At 39.5% G+C, this 20,402-nt stretch overlaps 1 protein-coding gene, 1 long non-coding RNA gene and 1 pseudogene across 3 annotated transcripts; 2 read left to right on the top strand and 1 right to left on the bottom strand.

Moving 5' to 3' along the window:
* Positions 1 to 665: 665 nt before the first annotated feature.
* On the bottom strand, positions 666 to 11,402 carry LOC110188775 (gamma-interferon-inducible lysosomal thiol reductase). Of its 2 annotated transcripts, none has more exons than XM_020958616.2 (3): positions 10,950 to 11,402; positions 10,523 to 10,867; positions 666 to 971 (listed from the first exon to the last, which is right to left on the bottom strand). In XM_020958616.2, the coding sequence occupies exons 1-3, from the start codon at positions 11,052 to 11,054 to the stop codon at positions 714 to 716; spliced, it is 708 nt and encodes a 235-aa protein (XP_020814275.2). In that variant the 5' UTR covers positions 11,055 to 11,402; the 3' UTR covers positions 666 to 713. The 2 variants fall into 2 exon arrangements, with proteins under 2 accessions (XP_020814275.2, XP_020814276.2); XM_020958617.2 differs by having other exon boundaries at positions 10,523 to 10,857; positions 11,042 to 11,339.
* On the top strand, positions 11,112 to 11,654 carry LOC147644655 (uncharacterized). The gene is made up of 2 exons (XR_015270183.1): positions 11,112 to 11,246; positions 11,325 to 11,654. It is a non-coding gene; the product is annotated as an uncharacterized LOC147644655 (long non-coding RNA).
* A 1,901-nt stretch (positions 11,655 to 13,555) lies between these two features.
* On the top strand, positions 13,556 to 18,297 carry LOC110188786 (3'-5' exonuclease Snipper pseudogene; annotated as a pseudogene).
* The last annotated feature ends 2,105 nt before the right edge of the window (positions 18,298 to 20,402 follow it).

Raw genomic sequence — 20,402 nt, 5'->3', positions numbered from 1 at the left:
CAAAAAAGTCCTATGTTTTCGGAAGACAGACTTTGAACGGCTGAATAATTTTATAAACGAGTTCAATTGGTCCGATCTATACATGTGCACTGACATGGTAGTTGCCGTGGATATTTTTTTACAGTGCCATGAATTCATTTTTTACTGAATGTGTTCCGTTATATTGTCCGCCCAGCTCGAATAAACCGCTGTGGTTTACTAAAGAGTTAAGCCGACTTAAAAATAAAATATCTATACTGTATGCTAATTTTAAATTCACCGGTTCTCAATCTGCCCTTTCATCTTATTTATCAGCTCGGTCAAACTTTACCGCAGTGTTATAAAAACTATTGTAGGTCCCAGTTCTCACTAAACGTAAGCCTAAAACAAATCCTTTCTCGTTTTCATTTGAAAATACTACCGCAAATAATGATCAGGCAATACCCGATCTATTTTCGCAGTTTTTTCAAACAACTTATTCAAGGTGAAGCTCATTCCATACTTTCCAATTTACCACTTACCAACGATGGTTTCCGCTCAGCCTGGGAAAATCTAACTAAGCGTTCCGAAAACAAACGATCACTGGTGAACAGCCGACTGAATATTAAAATACAGCATTGTATTTACCTTAACTAAAATATTTAAAATTGGTGTATAAAATGGTAATACGTAAATGAAAAATGTTCTACTATTTATTTTCTTTATTATTAAGTTAAAATAATAAGTTTGAACTTCTATAGGTTTGGGGTTTTACATATATTTCTAATTTCTTCAGTATCACCGGCTGCTTTACATACTTCAGAAAGCAGATTTTTTAAAATAGACGCTTGTCTTCCCTGCGAACCGTCAATTGTCACAGTCGGAATAAAAGTTACGGATGGTCTTATTGCAAGAGTGGCTTCTCCGTTTAATTTAAGCAGCTCCAGACCGTGTTCACTTCCGGCACATTTTTCAATGAGGTCAGTGTTTTCAAAGTTATATTGCCTGGAGCACTGAAACGATAAGAACACAATGTTTAAATCTTATGGGGGGGGGGGGTTAAGGTAAAATAATGCGAAAAATTCAATGGTTTTGTGTTTTTTTTTCCGACGACACAGTTAAAATGTATTTATTTAACGAACATTAACGTATAACATTATATATTATATTTTTATAAAGAAATATTCAAAAATATGGCAATGGTAGCAATTTTCCGGAAGTGTCTCAAAAAAAGTTGAATTGCGGTGCGTATCAAACCTCGGTGCTGGATTGTCGGAAATCAAGAAATCCAAATTCATTTGTTAGATTAGAGAATTCGCCAGGAAACGCTGTCGAGTTTTTTTTTTAATTCAAAATTTTGAATCGGTTAATTTATCATTGTAAAATCAAATTTGTGAACAAAAATAAAAAAAAAAAAAATTTTAGGATAGAGCCCAGTTGGTAGTGCTAGGTGATTTTAATATCCCAGGGGTACTGTTTCCTCAAATAAATCCACAAATACCCTCCTTACTTCTACATAACATGATTTTATCGTTGGCTTGTTCGACATTTCGCTGTCTCAAGTCAACCATGTACGAAATTCTTTACAGCGTTTGCTCGATCTTTCGTCTCTGATCCGGCGAGAGTCAGTTTAGCCAGGGTGGCCCCTCTAACGCAACCCGAAAATTCGTATCATCTTACTTTCGATGTGACTCTTGATATTAAGTCTGACTTACAGAATATATCTGACCGTCCAGCCAAAAAAGTCCTTTGTTTTCGCAAGAGGGACTTTGAATGGCTGAAGGTATTTTTTATGAATTTATTTTATGAATGCATTATATCAGAAGAATATTGTGTCAATAATTAAAACAAAATTGACGAAGTTATGACTATTTTTATACTTGCCGGATTTTTGTTCTACACTACATTTTTTTGTGATTAAAACTTTAAAGCGCTTTTCCCACGTTTTTAAAGTCGGCGCCGAACATAACTTCAAAACTACTGCACCGATCCTTTTGAAATTTTAAACTCTATTTCTGTACATATTTTGCGAGGTAACGCTGTCGAGTTTTTTTTTTATAATTTTGATTTTACAATGACAATTAGACTATTTTTTCTCAAAAAATCGTGTTTTTCACTTCAAAGTCTTATCAAAAATTGGAATTAAAAAAAAACTCGACAGCGATACCTGGGGTTTTCTATAATCTAACGAAAGAATTTTGATATTTTGATTTCTGATGATCCGGAACTGAGTTATGATTGGCACCGCAATTTAACTTTTTTTCGAGACACATTAGGACAGGTGCTACCATTGCCATATTTTTATATATTTCTTTATACAAATTTTATAAGACATTCTTCGAATGTTATAATTTAATGTAGAATTAGTTAATTAAAATATTACATCAGACTTTCTCCTATATCCAAATCGAACTTAATGTTCAGTCCTAGCCTTAACGAAAGCTCTCTTCTTTTGGATCTTCATCGTGTCAAGCCAGTTTATTCGCCAGGTCCCGACAGAATTCATAGCTGTGTGCTCAGGTATTGTACCCTTCTGAAATATTTTACCTTATCTTTAGAAACCTCCCACTTTCCCCTTATTTGGAAGGAATTGGTTATTATTCCTCTCCACAAAAAGGTAGCAAATCGAATGCCAAAAATTAGAGAATAATCTCTAAGTTGTCGGCTATCTCAAACCTTTTCGAAAACGTAATTACTTTTCATTACCTTTATTTTTATTGTTACCTTTGTATTTTTATTGTTATTTCTCTATGTCAATAACAATAACAAGAAATATTTTGGAGCTATATTCATATATATCTATAATCTATAAAATGTAATCTATACTGATTTCAGTAAAGCATTTGACTCGGTTAACCATTCTCTCCTCGTAAGGAAACTCGATTTAATGGGATTCCGAATTGAACTTCTTAATTGGGTCTCTGATTATCTGAATGGCAAGACGCAAAAGGTCCTCTTTAAGAATAATTTATCTAATATTCTATGGGTTACTTCTGGCGTCCCACAAGGAAGCCATTTCAGACCCTTATTGTTTACATTATTTATAAATGATCTGCCCAAAGTCTTGACTAACTCCAGAGTGCTTATGTACGCTGATGACGTCAAGCTTTGTGTGCAATACAAGAAAGTCGCCTGCCAGTGGTGCCGTGCAAACTTATTAAACTTGATTGACATTCTCTCATGTCGTTCCTAAGCTTGCTACTTACACGCTGAAATGCTGCTCTTTGGAAAGAATTAATTCAGTTTATGTTTTGGACGTCCGCTTGGACTTGTCTTTATATATCATATTTCGTCTATGCTGAAAAGAGCCTATGCTTGGATTTATTAAACGGTGTTCGAAGGAATTCAATGTATGTATGTTACTAAATCCTTCTATACCTCTTTAGTTCGTCCTATCTTAGAATATTGATGCTGCGTTTGGAGCCCTCAGTACGGCGACCATAGCAAACGCATCGAGGCCGTTCAAAAGAACTTTTTACTTTTCGCTCTATGCTGTTTAAATTGGGATGCAAGCCAAAGATTACCTTCTTACACTGATAGACAACTCCATATTAACTTACCATTCTTAGATAACCGTAGAACTATGCTTGGCATTACCTTTTAGGTATGACCTCATTCATGGTGACGTGGAAAGTGCTGACTTGTTGAGTCAGCTCAAATTCCGTGTACCAAGAGAAATACTATACTAGATCCTATATTCCTTTAGTGTTGCACCACCGTAGAACCTCCTTCGAACTGCATGAACCTTTTTGAGTCTTATGTTCAAATTATAATGATTTGTACACAGTAATCTCTCTACCCTTCCCAAATTAAAATTTTTAATACTAACACACTTAATAAACATGTAAGCAAACAACCTGGCAGCACGCCCGTAGTCAATTTCCTCGTATTCTGTGCTATATTTTCCATCGCGAACACCTAACCCAAACAAGCACGTGCCTTGTTGCATACGGGCCACTTGTACGTACTGACCGTAGTGCATCAACCTTTATTATATATAAAAATGTGTTCTTGAAAGGCAGCAAGGAAAATTGTTAAAATTGGTGCTGGAAGCAACAGATGTATCTACGAGGAGTCCAAAAATCGTACACGGCCCGCCAAGTTGGATGCACGTCGTCGACAGAGATTGGAAGCACTAAGTCAACAATTAGAAGCCCTTTTTATGTGTATGCGCCAGATCAAGAAACACGGAAAAAGAAGAATGATGCGTTTTCAAGCACAGTTTTTCAAGTTTTAACCGTGTTTTGAAAAGTACGTTTTTTTGTTGCTGTAATTTGCTCAAGTAAAAGATATGCATCCAGAGACTTTTAGCTTAGGGGAACCAGATTATTTTTTGAGGAATGACTAATAACAAGGATTCCGAGCAGCTATTTTCGTCGATTTCTGTTGGATCAAATTTAGCCACAGGTTTTACCGGAACCTAAACAGAGAATTGACATGTGATTTAATATCCTATCCTAATTTTTTTTAACAATTAAATTTTATTTACAAATTTGACATAATCCCTTTTTTATAGACTTATTGAACACAATAAATAGATCCTCATAATAAAACGAAAAAGAGTCAGAGACATTCGAGTTAAATTAATAGCAATCAAAGATATAATTGTTTTGGACCACATTCTATTGAAAACTTTGAATATAGCTCCAGCTAAAGGTAGAAAAAAGCCGAAAAAGCTGCCTCCTTCTTAAACCGTCGTGATGCGACAGATAGACTGTCCGATACCAAAACAAGCTGGACAGGTACCTCAGGAAGTAAGATAGAACTTACCCCGACCCTGTTCTTGAACTCATCACGTCCTGTAACGAGAAATAAGCAGTATGCATTCAGCATCTCACAACCTTGACTGAAAAAAACATGGTTTGACAGAGAATGCAGTAAGGCATGGACAGTTTAGACCTCTAGAACCTCCCCTTAAATACGGAGTGCATACCACCTAGGGCCATAGGGCTCGATCTGTAAGTTATTCATTGAGCTTTTGTGGTTAAAAAAGATACGAATATTGACGGATGAATTGGGCATTAGGTCCCTGATTGGAAGGGAAACAGGGCCGAGCTCAATCAAATAGAGAATGTCTGGGCCCATAGTGCAGAGAAAATAAAAAAGGCGAACTAAAACAATGTTTGATAGAAAAAGTATGGTTCGAGGAATAATAAGCGCTTTGTAGAAATCAATGGCCAACAGGGTAAAACGTGTAATGAAAGGTAGACGGGGTACTGCAAACTATTAATACAAATTAAACAACAAAAAAGTAGCAATAATTTGATACAAAATATATTTTCGATTATACAAAGTTATGTATAACTATGAAAAAATACTATTCATTAAGTATATGCATTATATTTTTCTCTAAGAAACAAACAAAAATAAAATAATAATTGCTAAGCATTTATATAAAAAAACGTACCATTATTCAGTAAAAAAAAAATAATTGGACAGTTCAGAAAGAGGTAAGAAACAAGAAAGTCAATATTTAGGCTATGGCTTTTTTTCTAGCGCTGGGTATACATATATGGCTAACAAATTCTATTCTATTATTCCATTAATTTCTCGATCGTTCTTATGGTAGCGGATTAACAAGGTCTTCTGTTGTGGCACGTTCCGACAAGGAACAAGGCATGTTTTCACATACTTTGTGAGGAATTTTATATTAATTCTACACACAAATTGTCGTCTGTATCTTAGGTATATATTGGTTATGAAAACAACCACTTTCAATCCAGTCACCTATATAGTTTACTCAATATATTTACAGTTACTGTTTAACACTACCATTTAGGCATTTTACTGTACATTTAACCCCATATTTTCTTTGGCAGCTATATGGTAATCTATGTTATGTATGTATGTTAAAAACTGAAAAAGTTATACTTTTAAACACGCTTTTATTAGTTCGGGATGTTTGTATGTATGTAACAAAATCTTTGAATACTTTGCATACCTCTCAAGGACCGATGACAATGCAATAATTTGATAACAATTTTTCATTATCCTGATTAGGAACGTCAGGATTGATAAATTCTTTTATAGATCCTCCGTAAAGGAGTTTCGGATTTACTCTTTCGCTCAGGCAGTTGACGGATACTCTTTCTCGTGAGATACTTTTTCACGGTGGTTGCATTTTCAGCTTGTTTGTTCAAAAAACTTACTTACTTCTCATCACTCGTGTCGAAAGGTTTAGTGAATGGCAATATGGGTTTTATCACCGAAAGTATATTCCAGTATATTTCATCAGTCCGTGTTGATTTCGGATCAGATGGTGTGCACCTCATTAAGCCGAAACCGTTACAGTTTCCAGCAAAATACGGCTATGGAAATGCTGAGAGACGGATGTTGCCATTGTAACGGCCTGAAGCGACAGTTTAAAACAAAAACTCGCCAATGAACGTCGATTAATTAGGGGAGCTAAAAAAAGACGTTGCCACCTAGTAAAGATAGTTATCGAGGCTCAGCTGTTAGCAAATAGTGTTCCTAAGTGTGACTCGTGTCACTTGTCAGTGGCCCGAAGTTCCGCCAGCCATTTTTGATCTCGGCCTATTTTGTTCTTGATTTATCTGCGAATAGACGTGTATGAGCTTCAAGTAGCCGATAATTAAATTTTAAAGGCAAACTTTATTCGGACCCGTCTCGCCTTGACAGGGGGACTGGGGTTTAACCTAAATTCGCAGAAAGAGAGTAAACGCCAACCTTTGTACGCTGGCGTTGGCAGCAGCAGTGTTCGCACTTGGTGCGAAAATTTGATAGTCAAAGCCAAAAGTAACAAAACGGTGAAGCCGTCTTTGGGGTATAAGTTTAATGTTAAACTGTTTGCAGTTCACAAAAGGAGTGATTTCGGCCACCGCCTTCGCCTTTGCGCCACGAGCATTGAGTTTGCGGCTGGGCGAGGCTGTGTTTGTATTATTTCGAGAATTTCTCCCCGGAAAGCCTCACAAACCTTTCAAGGGGAAGGAGTTGTTTTAGAGGATCACCCTCTGTTGCCTTTGCGGAAAGGTTTCTCCGGAACTAACAAGGAGCAACGAAAAGACCAGATGGAGATCTAAGGCAAAGAAATTTAGCGAGGTGGCCAGAGACAGTCTGGCTATGGCAGTGGTGAACGAGCTCCATGACGACGGTCGCCTGCTGTCGAAGTGGGAGGAGATCGAGGCCGAAATGGTAACTGACAGGTTGGTTAGTATGCCGACCGGTCCCATCCCCTCCTTAGACTCCTCAGACGTGGTCAGAGGGCACCAGGTCATCAAATGTGACGACGGGTTTTCCCGAAGCTTCCTGGCGGAGTGTGTGGCTAAGATCAACGAAACATGGGAGATCCCAAGGAGACCCAGAGCTCGCATCTGGTTACCAAAGGGGCAAACTGACCATGCAAGGGTGATTGCCTGTTTGAGGCCCAGGACCCAGACATCCATTCAGAGGACCGGACCATCCTCAGAGCAGAGCAGGAAATGAAGGCGAGCCAGCCAGATAAACCAGCGCTGCCTGCCCCAGCTGGAGGCCAATGACCACAAGGTCCGGTACGGCATCAGGAAGGCCAAGATAAAGATCTTCTTGGCCGAGCCGGACGAGATATTGGAGGAGGTCGATGACACCAACAAACTGTTGGACGACATGGTCATCGACGACAAATCTCCTGACGCCACCCCCACCAACATCGATGTCGAGAATCATGCAGATTAATCTGAAGCGCAGCTCGCACGCTTCAGCTAATCTCACGATCCTTCTAATGGAGAGGGATATCGACATCGGTTTGATACAGGAGCCTTGGACCAGGGACGGTCAAGTCGCTGGACTGAGGATCCAAGGACACACACTACTGTGCACAAGCACGAATGGTAGGCCGAGAGCTTGCATTGTAATTAAGAATTATTTTAATGCTTTTCTCTGTCCCAATCTGAAAACTGAGTGGCACTCACCTCACGCGGTCTGTGAAGAGAGGCACACCTCAGGTCGGGGTATTATCGCCCCTACTCTGGCTCACAAATATGAACGCCATATTATTTATGATTTTATTAGATCATAAATGGTAGGAATTATAGGTAATTGCATTCCGTATTTTAGGGACTACAATCTAGGCATTATCAAGTAAGTATGAATGGTAAAAAAATATGTATGCTCTAAGGCCATATAGCTATAGCTATTTCTATATATATATATTTATATGATCGCTGATCGATGCTTCGAATTATTCAAGTCTTATCTTATAATATGGGAAAGAAAAATACGAAAAAAAAAATTCAAATTTCATGCAATATTCTGTAGTGGGCGTCGTCTTCGCACCAATAGCAATAAAAGTAAATAAAGATCCCAGTAACTTAATACTTAATCTTGTTTCTTGGAGAGCATTCCTGCCTCACATGAGGCCTGATTGAGCTGCTGATATGGCGTCAGATATTTGGTGATCGAAAAGAGTGCCCCGTCGCGCACCATCTTGCACATGAGAGAGTCCAGATTCTTGGCATCATCGATGCCCGAGTGGGCCCTGCCCTCGAAAGCCAGTCCCACGTGGGAGAGGGCATCGCTAAAGTTACACGGACAGTACTTGTACCACGACCGATAAATGATTGAAGTAGGCCGCCTTCCGCATCCGCTTTCGTGTGCACTCCTTGGCCAGACAGATGCCAAAGTCCCAGTCCGTCCAGGTGACGAAGGCAATGCGCTCATGCCCCGCGGGAATTGGGGAGTTGAACAGGCTTTCAATCTCTCTAACTCAGCGACGGTCTTTCAGGCTGAGTTACTAGCCATAAGGGAAGCAGTCGAACTTTCCTTAAGGCAGGACCTCAGGGGCAACACAGTTCGAATCTACTTGGATAGCCAAGCGGCTATAAAATCCCTAGCTGCCGTGAAAACGAACTCACGACTCGTGGCAGAATGCAAGAAGGCCCTTAATAGACTTGCTGACAAAAATAAGGTACAAGAATCATGGGTACCGGGACACAACGAGATCCCAGGAAATGAGAAGGCAGACGAATTAGCCCGTGCAGGCTCGGCAGGGCTAAGTTCAGACTTCGAATTACCGATCTCTCTAAACGCGATCCAGACAAGGATCCATGACCACTTCAAGCAGATAACTAATAAAGAATGGCAAAGTAAGAGCGATCACAGAAGGTCATGGGAATGTTGGCCGAGGTACGACAAGAAACGAACCAGTGAACTGCTATCCAACAGCAAGCGGGATATTAGCAGGTTCACGGGACTCACCACGGGACATTGGGCTATCGGTTCGCACGCAATGAAGGTGGGACTGCCATACAATGCAATCTGTAGAAGCTGTAAGCAACCTACAGAGCAAGAGACACAGGAACATCTGCTCTGCTTCTGCCCAGCGCTAAACCACATCAGACTTCGCCACTTTGATGCCTACCAGATGGCGAAGTATAGGAAAGCTGAAAGTTTCAGCAACCCTAGGTTTCCTTACTGACTCTGGGTGGTACTGATAGTGAACAAGAATAACAAACAGAGGGAGGGGATCAAAAAGGAGCTTAGCTCTAATTGGAAGCCTTAGCAATGGGCCTCACCACTTTAACCTACCTACCTAATTAGGATTGTTTCGATGGCAGCTAAATAATATAATTGTCTGAACTGACTAGTTACGACATATGTACATATATAATAGTGGGAGCATAAAAAATACCAACAGCAAAGTTTAATTAAGAAAGCTTCACAACTAGTTTTCATTGAACCGGACACACGGCATAATACATATATACACTCAACCGCATATCTCTGCGTACACCCCAAAAAAAATTCAAATTCAAAATTTAAACACAAACTGTTCAGTTAATTATTAACATTTTAGACAAATTTTTAAATTAGGGTTGGAACATGAATTTCGCTTTCAACAGGACAATGATCCGAAGCACACGGCACACAATACAAAACTTTACTTTCTATTAAAAGTTAAAAATCAGTCGCGAATATCTCCACAGAGTCCACATCTTAACCCAATTAAGCATTTGTGGCATCTCTTGGAGCGGAAGATCCGGAAACATACAATAACGTCGAAAAAAATGCTTAAGGATGTCATTGTGGAGGAAAGAATCAAAATTACAGGCGAGGAGCCAAAAAATTCTGTGGATTCCATGCCGAGACGCTTTACGGAGGTTATACACAGAAATGGATACCATACCAGATATTAAAATAAGTATATTATTAAATTAAAATAGTTTTTTGGCAGCTGTACGCAGGCTTTTGCGGGGGCATTTTTTTTACAGTGTTAAGTTTAAAATTAAAAATAAAATATAAAGCATTGATTCATAATTCTAAAAAAAATATGCCATTGAAGACATTAATAAAGAGTATGTTAGAAAAAAAATTTGTCTAAAATGTTAATAATTAACTGAACAGTTTGTTTTTAAAGTTTGAATTCGAAATTTTTTTGGGGTGTACGCAGAGATATGCGGCTGTGTGTAGGTCGATCGACTCGACTGTTAATGCTGATAAAAAATATATATATTTTAAATGGTCACCGCGTTGCAAACTTCTGACAAAAATTATATCCTCATAAAAAATTATTATAAAGGTTCATCGGACAGAAAACCCGAGTTACAGATTTAACAACAATCACACTAACCTTAAGCATAGCATCTCGTGGAAAATGATTATCTTGAATCATACATGTTACAATTTGTAGTTTAACTAGTGGGTTTTCAATAATATTCACGACACAGGCGTGGTATATGTTTGCTTGACATTCTGTCGGTCCGTGTTGACAATCAAATGTTAGTTCACCTTTCTTATTTTTGTTTGTTGTTGCTTTCCCGTAGGGAATGAGGTGGATCTCCAAAATCGATGAAATTGCAATAAAAGTTGGTAACATCTGTTTGGTAAGAAAATACTTTGAGTCCGGACACAATGCCTCATAAAACACCGACAATAAAACCGGCGCACCTTCAGTTTTCAAGTAATCTGGTTGGTCCTAGAGAGAGAAAAAAATGTTCAGGTTTGTACATACATATGTACATACATATGTACATATATTTTCAAAAGAAAGTACTTACATTCAAAAATTGCATTGGTGAGTTTTGGGATAATATTCTCAACAAACAAACTAACAGTAAAACCACAAAAATTATAATAAATATACGCTTACGTGCTGGAATCATTTAGAGCCTTTATGACTGGTTGTGATGGTACTTTATAGATTTCTGTAATAGCACCTTATATTTGTATATGTATGTATGTACGTATGTATTTAATTATTACTTGTTATTTTCGTTTTATCCAATGTGATTCCAAAATTATCGATTAAATAGTGTTTGGACATTTAAAAATACACAATTTATACTATTTCCTTTGTAAGTAAATATATATACTACTAATATACAATTTTTGTACTGTATTGTTTTTCTATTTTGCATGTATATTATTGACAGATATACAAATGTATTGAAAACATACTGAATTTAAAGATTCAATAACGAAAAGAAAATTGCAGATTAATACCGTAGAAATGCAGTGAAATGGAAGCGAAGCCGCGATGCCACACATAAATAATTCATAAATATGACGAAAAAATAACTTTATTAAGTCTAGCACTGTCATAAGATAAATCCGCTTGACGAATGTTGGCAGCAAAATGGCTCGGTAAACAGTAAATAAAAACAAAAAATTAAAAAAAAATGAGAAAATGGTCACAGTGAAAGCTAAAGCTAGCTGTTTTTTGTAGACTTTATAAGGTTAAAATAAAATGGATTTGAAATGAATCGAATCGAGTATTTTCGCATTTTAAATGTCTTTTGTAACTTAAATCTCACATGATGGGTCTTTTCATTATCATTACCATTCCAACCTTTTCTTGCCACCTAGAAAAGCGTTTCATGCGAGAAAGGTTTTCATTTTTTATATTTCCCTCCATCTTGTCTTAAAATACATATGTCTTATAAATACATCACAGTAGCTTAGCAGCGTATTGCTTTTCGCTCAGAAGATTTATCTTATGTTAGTACCCCCTAATCGAAATATCAGAAAGTTCCTTTTCGTTCTCCTTTTGGCTGCTTTTTTTTATGTGGGGTTTTACCCCTTGAAGATTATTTATCTTATGTTAAAACTAGGCATTAAGGATGAATGAATATGTTGAGAAAAAATTTAACATATAAAAATTTTATTTTATTATTTGTAGTGCTCTAGCTCATGCAGAGTAAGTGGTAACCGTTTTACCGTTCATTCAGTCTATAATCTCCAAATCCTTTTCAACTTATTCATTTTAATAAAGTGCCAACAGAATCAACAGAAGTCAAAATAGTTGGTAACTTATGGATTTTGGTTCCACAGGAGATATATTGATATTTTTTAAGAGCTATTATATATCTGGATATAGCTGTTCGAGCAGCTATTATCAGATAGTGGATTCAGCTGGAACCGTGATACAATTATACAAGGTAGTCCCGTTGGAAAAATCTAGAACCTCTTCAATCAAAGCAATGAGTGCGAGTGACAGGGGCTCAACCAAGTAAGTTCGAGCGGGACAATAGAATGAGTTGATTAATCCTTAGATGATGTATGGGGCAAAAAATTTATTTTTATAATAAAACGAGGTATTATATTTGTTTTCGTGTTGCGAAGCTTTTTTTTCAAGTTCTTAATTCAAAAATATATTTTAAGCTTAAAATAGATTTTCTTATTTAAATGTCATGTAGCATAAGGTTAATGTTTGACAAAATTTTGTCCGCTTACAACCTTTCACTACGGAATACGCATATACCCGAGCACTTTGCTGCCGAATGGACTACCGTCGTAATTGTATCGTGGCTGGAACTCTTTGAAATAGGAGTTTCGCATCTGTAAAAAATTCCACCTTTTTCACGTAGAGACAGTGTGGAAAGGCAGTATTAATTGCACCTCAACACAGCTGTCAATAATCTAATATCCTCCTCTCACATAGATGTTTCTACCATCAAGCATTCATATATGGATGGATGGTCCATAAGGTAGAGCTTTCGAAAATTTGTTTTCTATATGGATTTAATTTTTTTTAGCGATAGTTGGTTGTCTGTCCAACTGTGAACTCTGCCTCATGCCAGTGGAAAATTAAGTAACATTTAAAAAGAGAAACATATATAATTTTGAACAGACAAAAACTGAATTATGAAAAGTGCGAGAGCTAGGAATAAAGTATATAACGAAATTGTACCGAACTTGTTCAATCGCAGGGTAAAAAAAAAAGAAATTAAAATCATTAAGGCGAGTAACGCTGTAAAGATGCAAATCACGGGCCAGGATAAATACAAATTCGGACCAGGGTTTTCCGCAAAAACATTTATTGTATTCGGGGACAGGCAGGCTGCCCAGCCGACAACAGTGCGTGAGTTGACCCGAGGGTAAAGCTTCCGCTAGGCGGTGGCGTGCTCCTCGGCCTGGGAGAAAGGAACCGTTTGGGTTGAGATTAAGCCGGCCCCGGTGCCGCGCACCGACTGCTCCAAGGTCCTACTAGGATGCTAGGATGCGGCACCGCTCCCCAATATATACTAATCGTCCGTTTAATTAATCATGACCCTGTTCCTAGCTATATAAAAATCTTTGTTCCTAAGTCTCCCATGCCAATGGGATTTCAACTAGGGGAATGGGTACCGAGGCCCAGCTCACCAACTCCTCTTAGCCAGTCACCATGGAAACTCACCTATCTACGGTGGCGGGCCCCATGGGAAGCGTCGTCCTGTGCGACTCTTCGATCGAGTCAGCCCGCAAGACTCAGATCCGCGAGGATTTACGTTTCCACTCCGCGTCCCGTGACTGTGGCGTAGCTGATTCCATTCGTGGAGTTTTTTCCCGAGGCACGTCAGTATCGTTCAGTATTCGCCAACGGACTCCTCTTTGGGATCTCCAAAATCTCACACCCCCGAGGCACGGCGTTCTCACCCTTGGCTGGCACAAAGCTTATTTTGCTTGCACATCACCGTCGGGCTTCAATCACTTCGGCTCTTCGGCTCTGTTGCCAAGGGCTTTTGGCAGCCGAAGGCCTTACGTGCTGCTGGTGACGTGATGCTCATGAGTTTTTTTCACAGCCGAAACTCGCTCGGCTGCCCGCACGTGCTCGGCTGGGCTCTGCCGTAGCCCCTATGCTTGGCTCTGCCGGGGCCCTGTTAAGGGTTGGCATTGCCGCGGCTGTGCCGGGGTGCGTTGGCCTCCCTGATTGAAACCACTGCCTGCTCTGATTAGCTATGCCGTGTGGGTGTAAGGCTATGCGCGATGGCTCTGCCGTGTCATCAGTAATTAATTAATAGCCATACAAACTGTTGATGAATTTAACATTGGTATGTCCTAGGCTGTCATTATCGATAAATCATCAACAATTTATCAACAATTCATCATATGGTACTGCAGGGTGTGACCTCTGGGGATTATAAAAATCCGGACCAAGGCGGGTGTGGGCAACGCCTGGTCATGATTATGGCAGGCGATGTGTATACCCACGGCTCGGGTCAGCCACACTCGGTAGTGCACAAGGCGTTGCAGCTGTGTGTGGTAACCCCTACTCCAACTACCCTGCAGTACCGCATGTCATCAATAGGCCACTGTCATCAACGCGCCGACTGCGACTTCTACCGAGGCCACGCTCTGCGGACTGCGACTTCTACCGAGTCGACGCTCTGCCGACTGCGACTTCTACTACGACGCTCTGCCCACGATACAGTTAAGATGGTAGTCTAGACGGCAGTCGTCGGCAGTATCATGGCTCGGCCGTTAATGAATTTTGTTGATGAATAATCGATGAATTGTTGATGAATTATCGATGAATTGCTGATGAATTTGCTGAAGTATTGTTGATGATTTTGTTGTATGGATTGTTGATGAATCATCGATGAATTGTTAATGAATTATTGTTGATGACAGCCTAGGACATTTCCATGTTAAATTCATCAACAATTTGTATGGCCATTCATCGATGAATCATCAACAACGCCGCCTTGACTATTGATGAAACGTTGATGAATTACTGATGACTGGTATTGCAGGGTAGCTATATTTTTAAACACGATTTTTTCGTCTTGGCTTTAGAACTGTCTCGTTTCGTTTAAATGCCAGTGAGAAAGCTTTTTTGTAGCAGGTGCTCTCGTGTACGCTTGAAGCGACAGTCGCCGATTGTTCGTTTTCTAGGATCAAAATATACCATTTACATTATAAGTTCTAAGTTCATTTTGAAAGACACTTGGTGATTCCCATATTGAAAAACGTATATTTTTATGTAAATTATTCAAATGTAATACATTCAATAGTAATGGCCAGATATTGATACACAAAATATTTTACACATTGGGTATTAAGGGTGCGACGTGCGAAAAAAAATTTATATTAATAATGAAAAGATACTTCAAAGCCGGAGATTCATTTCTTGAGCGTCTGTTCTTTATTTTATATTAAGTCGAACTGAAAGCTAGCATTAAAAAGAAATCAAAAGCGGCCACGCAAATATGCTGTGGCATCCGGCTAGACGCTGTTTCAACAGCTTGGCCGGTGCAAGCTCGGACGATCGGTCATCGCCGTCGACCGTTTGAGTTAGTTATCGAATCCCGCAGTTCTTGTGGCCTGGGTGACTCGCCTCTAGGTTAAGCCGATGCAGATCAAAGCGCAGAATATAGCTCCCGTGCTAAGTGCTATTTGATGTGATCGATAGTCTTTGATCTTCTTCCCGAATTTTTTAATACGTTCCAAATCACGCTCAACCAAGCGGCGAAGGTATGGAAGACTGAGAACATTGCGCTACTCCTGGAGACCTTTCCTGGGCTGGTTTCGTTGACTGTTGCAGGTTATGATAATGAGGTAAGTATTTGGACGTTTTTGCCATTGTCCACACTCACGCTAGCCGAGTGATAATTTACAATAACATTCCCATGTCAACGTAAGTAACGGGTTGCAAGTTAATTTGTGGACCTCACAGTGTGCAGTACCTCCAGCGTAGAGTTCCTGTGTGCACGATCTTCTTAGTGCCAGCTGGCAAAATTTAGCCCCTGGTGTTATGGAGCAATTCTTTACCGTATGGATCTCCCCGTTGCATTCCGCTATTACCTTATCTTCCAGTTTGGGCATAGTGTCGTAATGTGACGCGGAAGAAATGGGGACCTTTTACAGGCTGATTTAGTTTTAAAAAATTTGATAATGAAGTGCAGAATGTTGAAAGACTGTAGGATTTATAATCGCGGTCTCGGTGGGCTCTTCGATTCACACATTTTCCAGGTCTGCATGATCAAGAATGCTAGGTCTAACGATGGTGACCTTAGCAAGAACTACTGCAGCCTTTAGATTCTACAGTTCCATTGCAATCATCATATTTCGAGTTAACAACATCTCAAATAGCTAACCTCAGAAGTTAATTGACAATGGTGTAAATTCAATTGAATTGGTCTTGTAACTTGTTATGCATATTTTCGTATTTCATATAGCAGCCATACAAACGATCGATAGATAATCTTAAACTGTAAATATAATATATATATATATAAAAAATTAAATACTTGGATATTCGTAAGCTTAAAAAAATATTTTATTTTATTTAAAAATAATTATTGCAAGATTTTTTATTGAAGATCACCGACCGATTTATTTCGTGTCTCAAACTGAACTCAACTTATTGAACTAGGAGGGCTAGTTCGTCTGCCTTCTCATTTCCTGGGATCTCGTTGTGTCCCGGTACCCATGATTCTTGTACCTTATTTTTGTCAGCAAGTCTATTAAGGGCCTTCTTGCATTCTGCCACTAGTCGTGAGTTCGTTTTCACGGCAGCTAGGGATTTTATAGCCGCTTGGCTATCCAAGTAGATTCGAACTGTGTTGCCCCTGAGGTCCTGCCTTAAGGAAAGTTCGACTGCTTCCTTTATGGCTAGTAACTCAGCCTGAAAGACCGTCGCTGAGTTAGACAGATTGAAAGCCTCTTTAAATCCCCAATTTTCAGCGTAGAGCCCAGCCCCTACGCCGCAGCCCATTTTCGAGCCATCGGTGTAGAGGGACACCTCGTTCTTCACTACTACTTTGCCCCTACTCCAGTCATCCCTTGATGGGTATGAGGTCGAGAATACGTTCCCGAATTTCATCTCCGCGATCATGTAGTCGGTCTTAACGTCTGTGTTAATGCCGCTGCTCCCAAGAATCTTGCAGTGACCGGCGCCGTATTCCCTCCAGCAATTGTTTGCCTTCAGTCTTACTGCGCTCTGTGCTGCAATGTCCTTCACGAACAGTTCTATCGGCATTATATTCAGGATAGCATTGAGAACAGCCGCGGGGCATGAGCGCATTGCACCCACGGCCCCCGCACTCGCTGCCCGTTGTATCCGTGTCATCTTCGTTCTGTTGTAAGCCCTAGCTCCGTATCTTAGTATTGGCCGTACCACTGCTGAGTAGAGCCATAATATTGTCTTTGGGTGCAGTCCCCATTTGTTCCCAAACATTTTCCTGCAGGAGTAGAATGCAATACTAGCTTTCCTTACTCTTTCTGTAATGTTTTCTTTCCATGAGAGCTTTTTATTCAGAAATACTCCTAGATACTTCGCTCGCTCCACTAGTTTTAGCTGCATGCCGTTTATACTGGGCATGTTGAAGGGTGGTATCTTAGTTCTTCGTGTGAAGAGCATAAGCTCTGTCTTAGTGGGGTTGATACCTAGTCCGCAGGTTTTTGCCTATTTATTTAAGCGACTCATTGCACCCGTCATTATTATTTCGCTAATAACGTCAGGGTATGGTTCTCATACTAGCAGTACTACGTCGTCTGCGTATGCAACTGCTTTAACTTCACCCGTATTGAGATCTGTCAATATGGCGAGAAGCGGAGATTATTGAATTCCCAGCTGTGCTGGTCAACGTAAAGACTGGCAAAATCGAGGCCGAGTTCCACAAGTACATCATGCCCATTGAGTCGCCTCGCCCGAGCAGCTACTGCACCGAGCTGACGGGTCTTCAGCAGAAGACCGTGGACACTGGAGTCCCGCTACAGACGGCACTGATGATGTTCAACGAGTGGCTGCGCAAGGAGCTGCGGTCGCGTCAGCTTAGCTTGCCGAAAATGAGCGAATCAAACATATTGGGCAACTGTGCCTTTGTCACCTGGACGGACTGGGACCTTGGCATCTGTATGGCCAAGGAGTGCACACGAAAGCGAATGCGGAAGGCGGCCTACATCAATCAGTGGATCGATGTGCGGGCCATTTATAGGTCGTGGTACAAGTACTGTCCGTGCAACTTTAGCGATGCCCTCTCCCACGTGGGACTGGCCTTCGAGGGCAGGGCCCACTCGGGCATCGATGATGCCAAGAATCTGGACTCTCTCATGTGTCACCAAAGATCTGACGCCATATCAGCAGCTCAATCCCAACGGCCTCATGTGAGGCAGGAATGCCATCCCTCCAAGAAACAAGATTAAACATTAAGTTATTGGGATCTTTATTTAATTATATTGATATTGGTATTGATAGTTTTTTTTTCGTTTTTTTCCTCCCCATCGATCAGCGATCATATAAATATATATATATATAGTGGCATATCCACAGTCCCATAGACTTTAGCACATGCCTACTTATTCCACATATATGTACACCCATGAATCATCATCGAATGATAACCATACAGTCATCGGACACCACAACTCCACACGAGTCCGACAGTAGAATAAACACAAGTCCCCAGTAGTAGACTAAACAATTTTATTGTCTTAACATCCTTTCCAAGTGCGAATGCACTTGAATCCAAGAGAAATTAAAGAATCAATTAAGCTCTCTCTCAAAATCTTTCGAAATCCATCAAGATTCACAAAAGCTCGAAACCGAGGCTTGATCGTCACCCATCCTAGTTCAATAAGCAGAGTTCAGTTTGAGACACGAAATTATTCGGTCGGTGTTCTTCTCATAAAAATATCTTGTAAATTATTCGGTTAAATAAAAATATAATAGTTTTTTTAACTTACGAATAACCAAGTATTTAATTGGCGCAGTCGGTAGGATCAAAAATTAAAAGAATCCTTTTAGTGTGGTACTGGTCAACTTAAAGGATAAGCTATACAACTAGCTATCCAGACCAGCGAATTGAAATAGTGAGTCAAAAATTGATCCGCTAAAGAATCTACGTGCAAGTAGTATTCTAAATCGATAATCCCGTGCGGTCGGAAATAAAGTTCAAATCCGAATTTTTAATTCTGTGACTTTTAATACAACCAAAACTTACAAAAAAAAAAATAAATAAAAATGGCAACAGTGCAACAACTCTCTGAGCTTCACTTAAATCAGTTGCTGAACCAAATCAAGGAGCTGCACTATTACGATGGCACACCAGGAAAGCTATCAATATTCATCAACCAGGTTGATCAGTTGTTGACCCTCTACCCAACACAAGAAGCCCGGCAAGCTCATATAGTCTACGGCGCTATCAAACGATGATAGTGGACAACGCATTAGAAGCTGTAACCCAGGCAGGAACAACATCATGGATGGAAATCCGAGAAGCCCTTTTCACTTCGTTATATATGATAAAACAAATGGAGGAGACGCCATACTCAGGGAGCATCAGTAAGTTCATCCAGATGCTAGAATCGCAGCATCGTAATATCTTTGATAAGTTAGAATTAGAATGTAACCCCGTAATTAAGAGCAACAATTCTGATATGTTAAAATGGACTATTAAGTCTACAATTGATAAGAATGGCTCGTAAGGATATTGACACTATCCCAAAGTTAAAACAAGCCACCATGGAACTTGGTCTTTATGATGCAAATCCTGAAGACATGTATTTTCAAAAATCTCACGATCGCAGGAATAAGGGAAACAAAAATCTAAGTAATAACCAAAGGTATTACATTAACAAACATAATACACATTCTTACTATTCGTCTACGTTTCAAAATAATAATCAAACCAGTAATTCGAATCGAAATACCCAGAATCGAAATCCAAGTAACCCTACTATTGTTGACCTACAAGTTTATCACAATTTTAGGAACAAGTTAAATCAAGGTAGGCAGAATAACCCATTAAATTATCAGCCCTCTACTTCGCACAACCCAGGTAATAATGGTCCCGTAAAAAGACAAAGAGAAAGTAGTAGTGGACAGACTAAAATTGAAGTAGACGTAAATTTTCATCAAACTGCCTCGGAAATCTCGGACACGGGAGAAGAGGAAGAGTCAGTCCATATGTAATAATTGATTATCGAACAATCTTTACAAAGGTATGATAGACACAGGGTCGTCCATTAACATCATTAGGGAAAATTTTGCAAATTTAAAAGAAACTAAAGAAAATGAATGAAAATGATTAAGCCCAATGAAATATATGTCCGTTCGAACAAAAATTCTATGTTCATAAATTTTCTCAAAATTATGATTTCCTGTTAGGTCGTCAATACTTAGTAGATACCAAAGCAAAGATTGATTATGAGAAGGAGACTGTAACCTTAGGTTCAAAAACCTATAAATTCATATACGATGATAAGAAGGGCGAGACCGCATCAACTAGATGCCTTGACCCAATCAAAAA

This window comes from Drosophila serrata, unplaced genomic scaffold (genome assembly GCF_035046125.1).
Source record: "Drosophila serrata isolate PLE 108 unplaced genomic scaffold, ASM3504612v1 contig_125, whole genome shotgun sequence".
In the NCBI taxonomy this organism is placed as follows: domain Eukaryota; kingdom Metazoa; phylum Arthropoda; class Insecta; order Diptera; family Drosophilidae; genus Drosophila; species Drosophila serrata.
The sequence above is the reverse complement of the archived record's forward strand: the minus strand, read 5'-3'. Positions and strand labels throughout refer to the sequence as shown.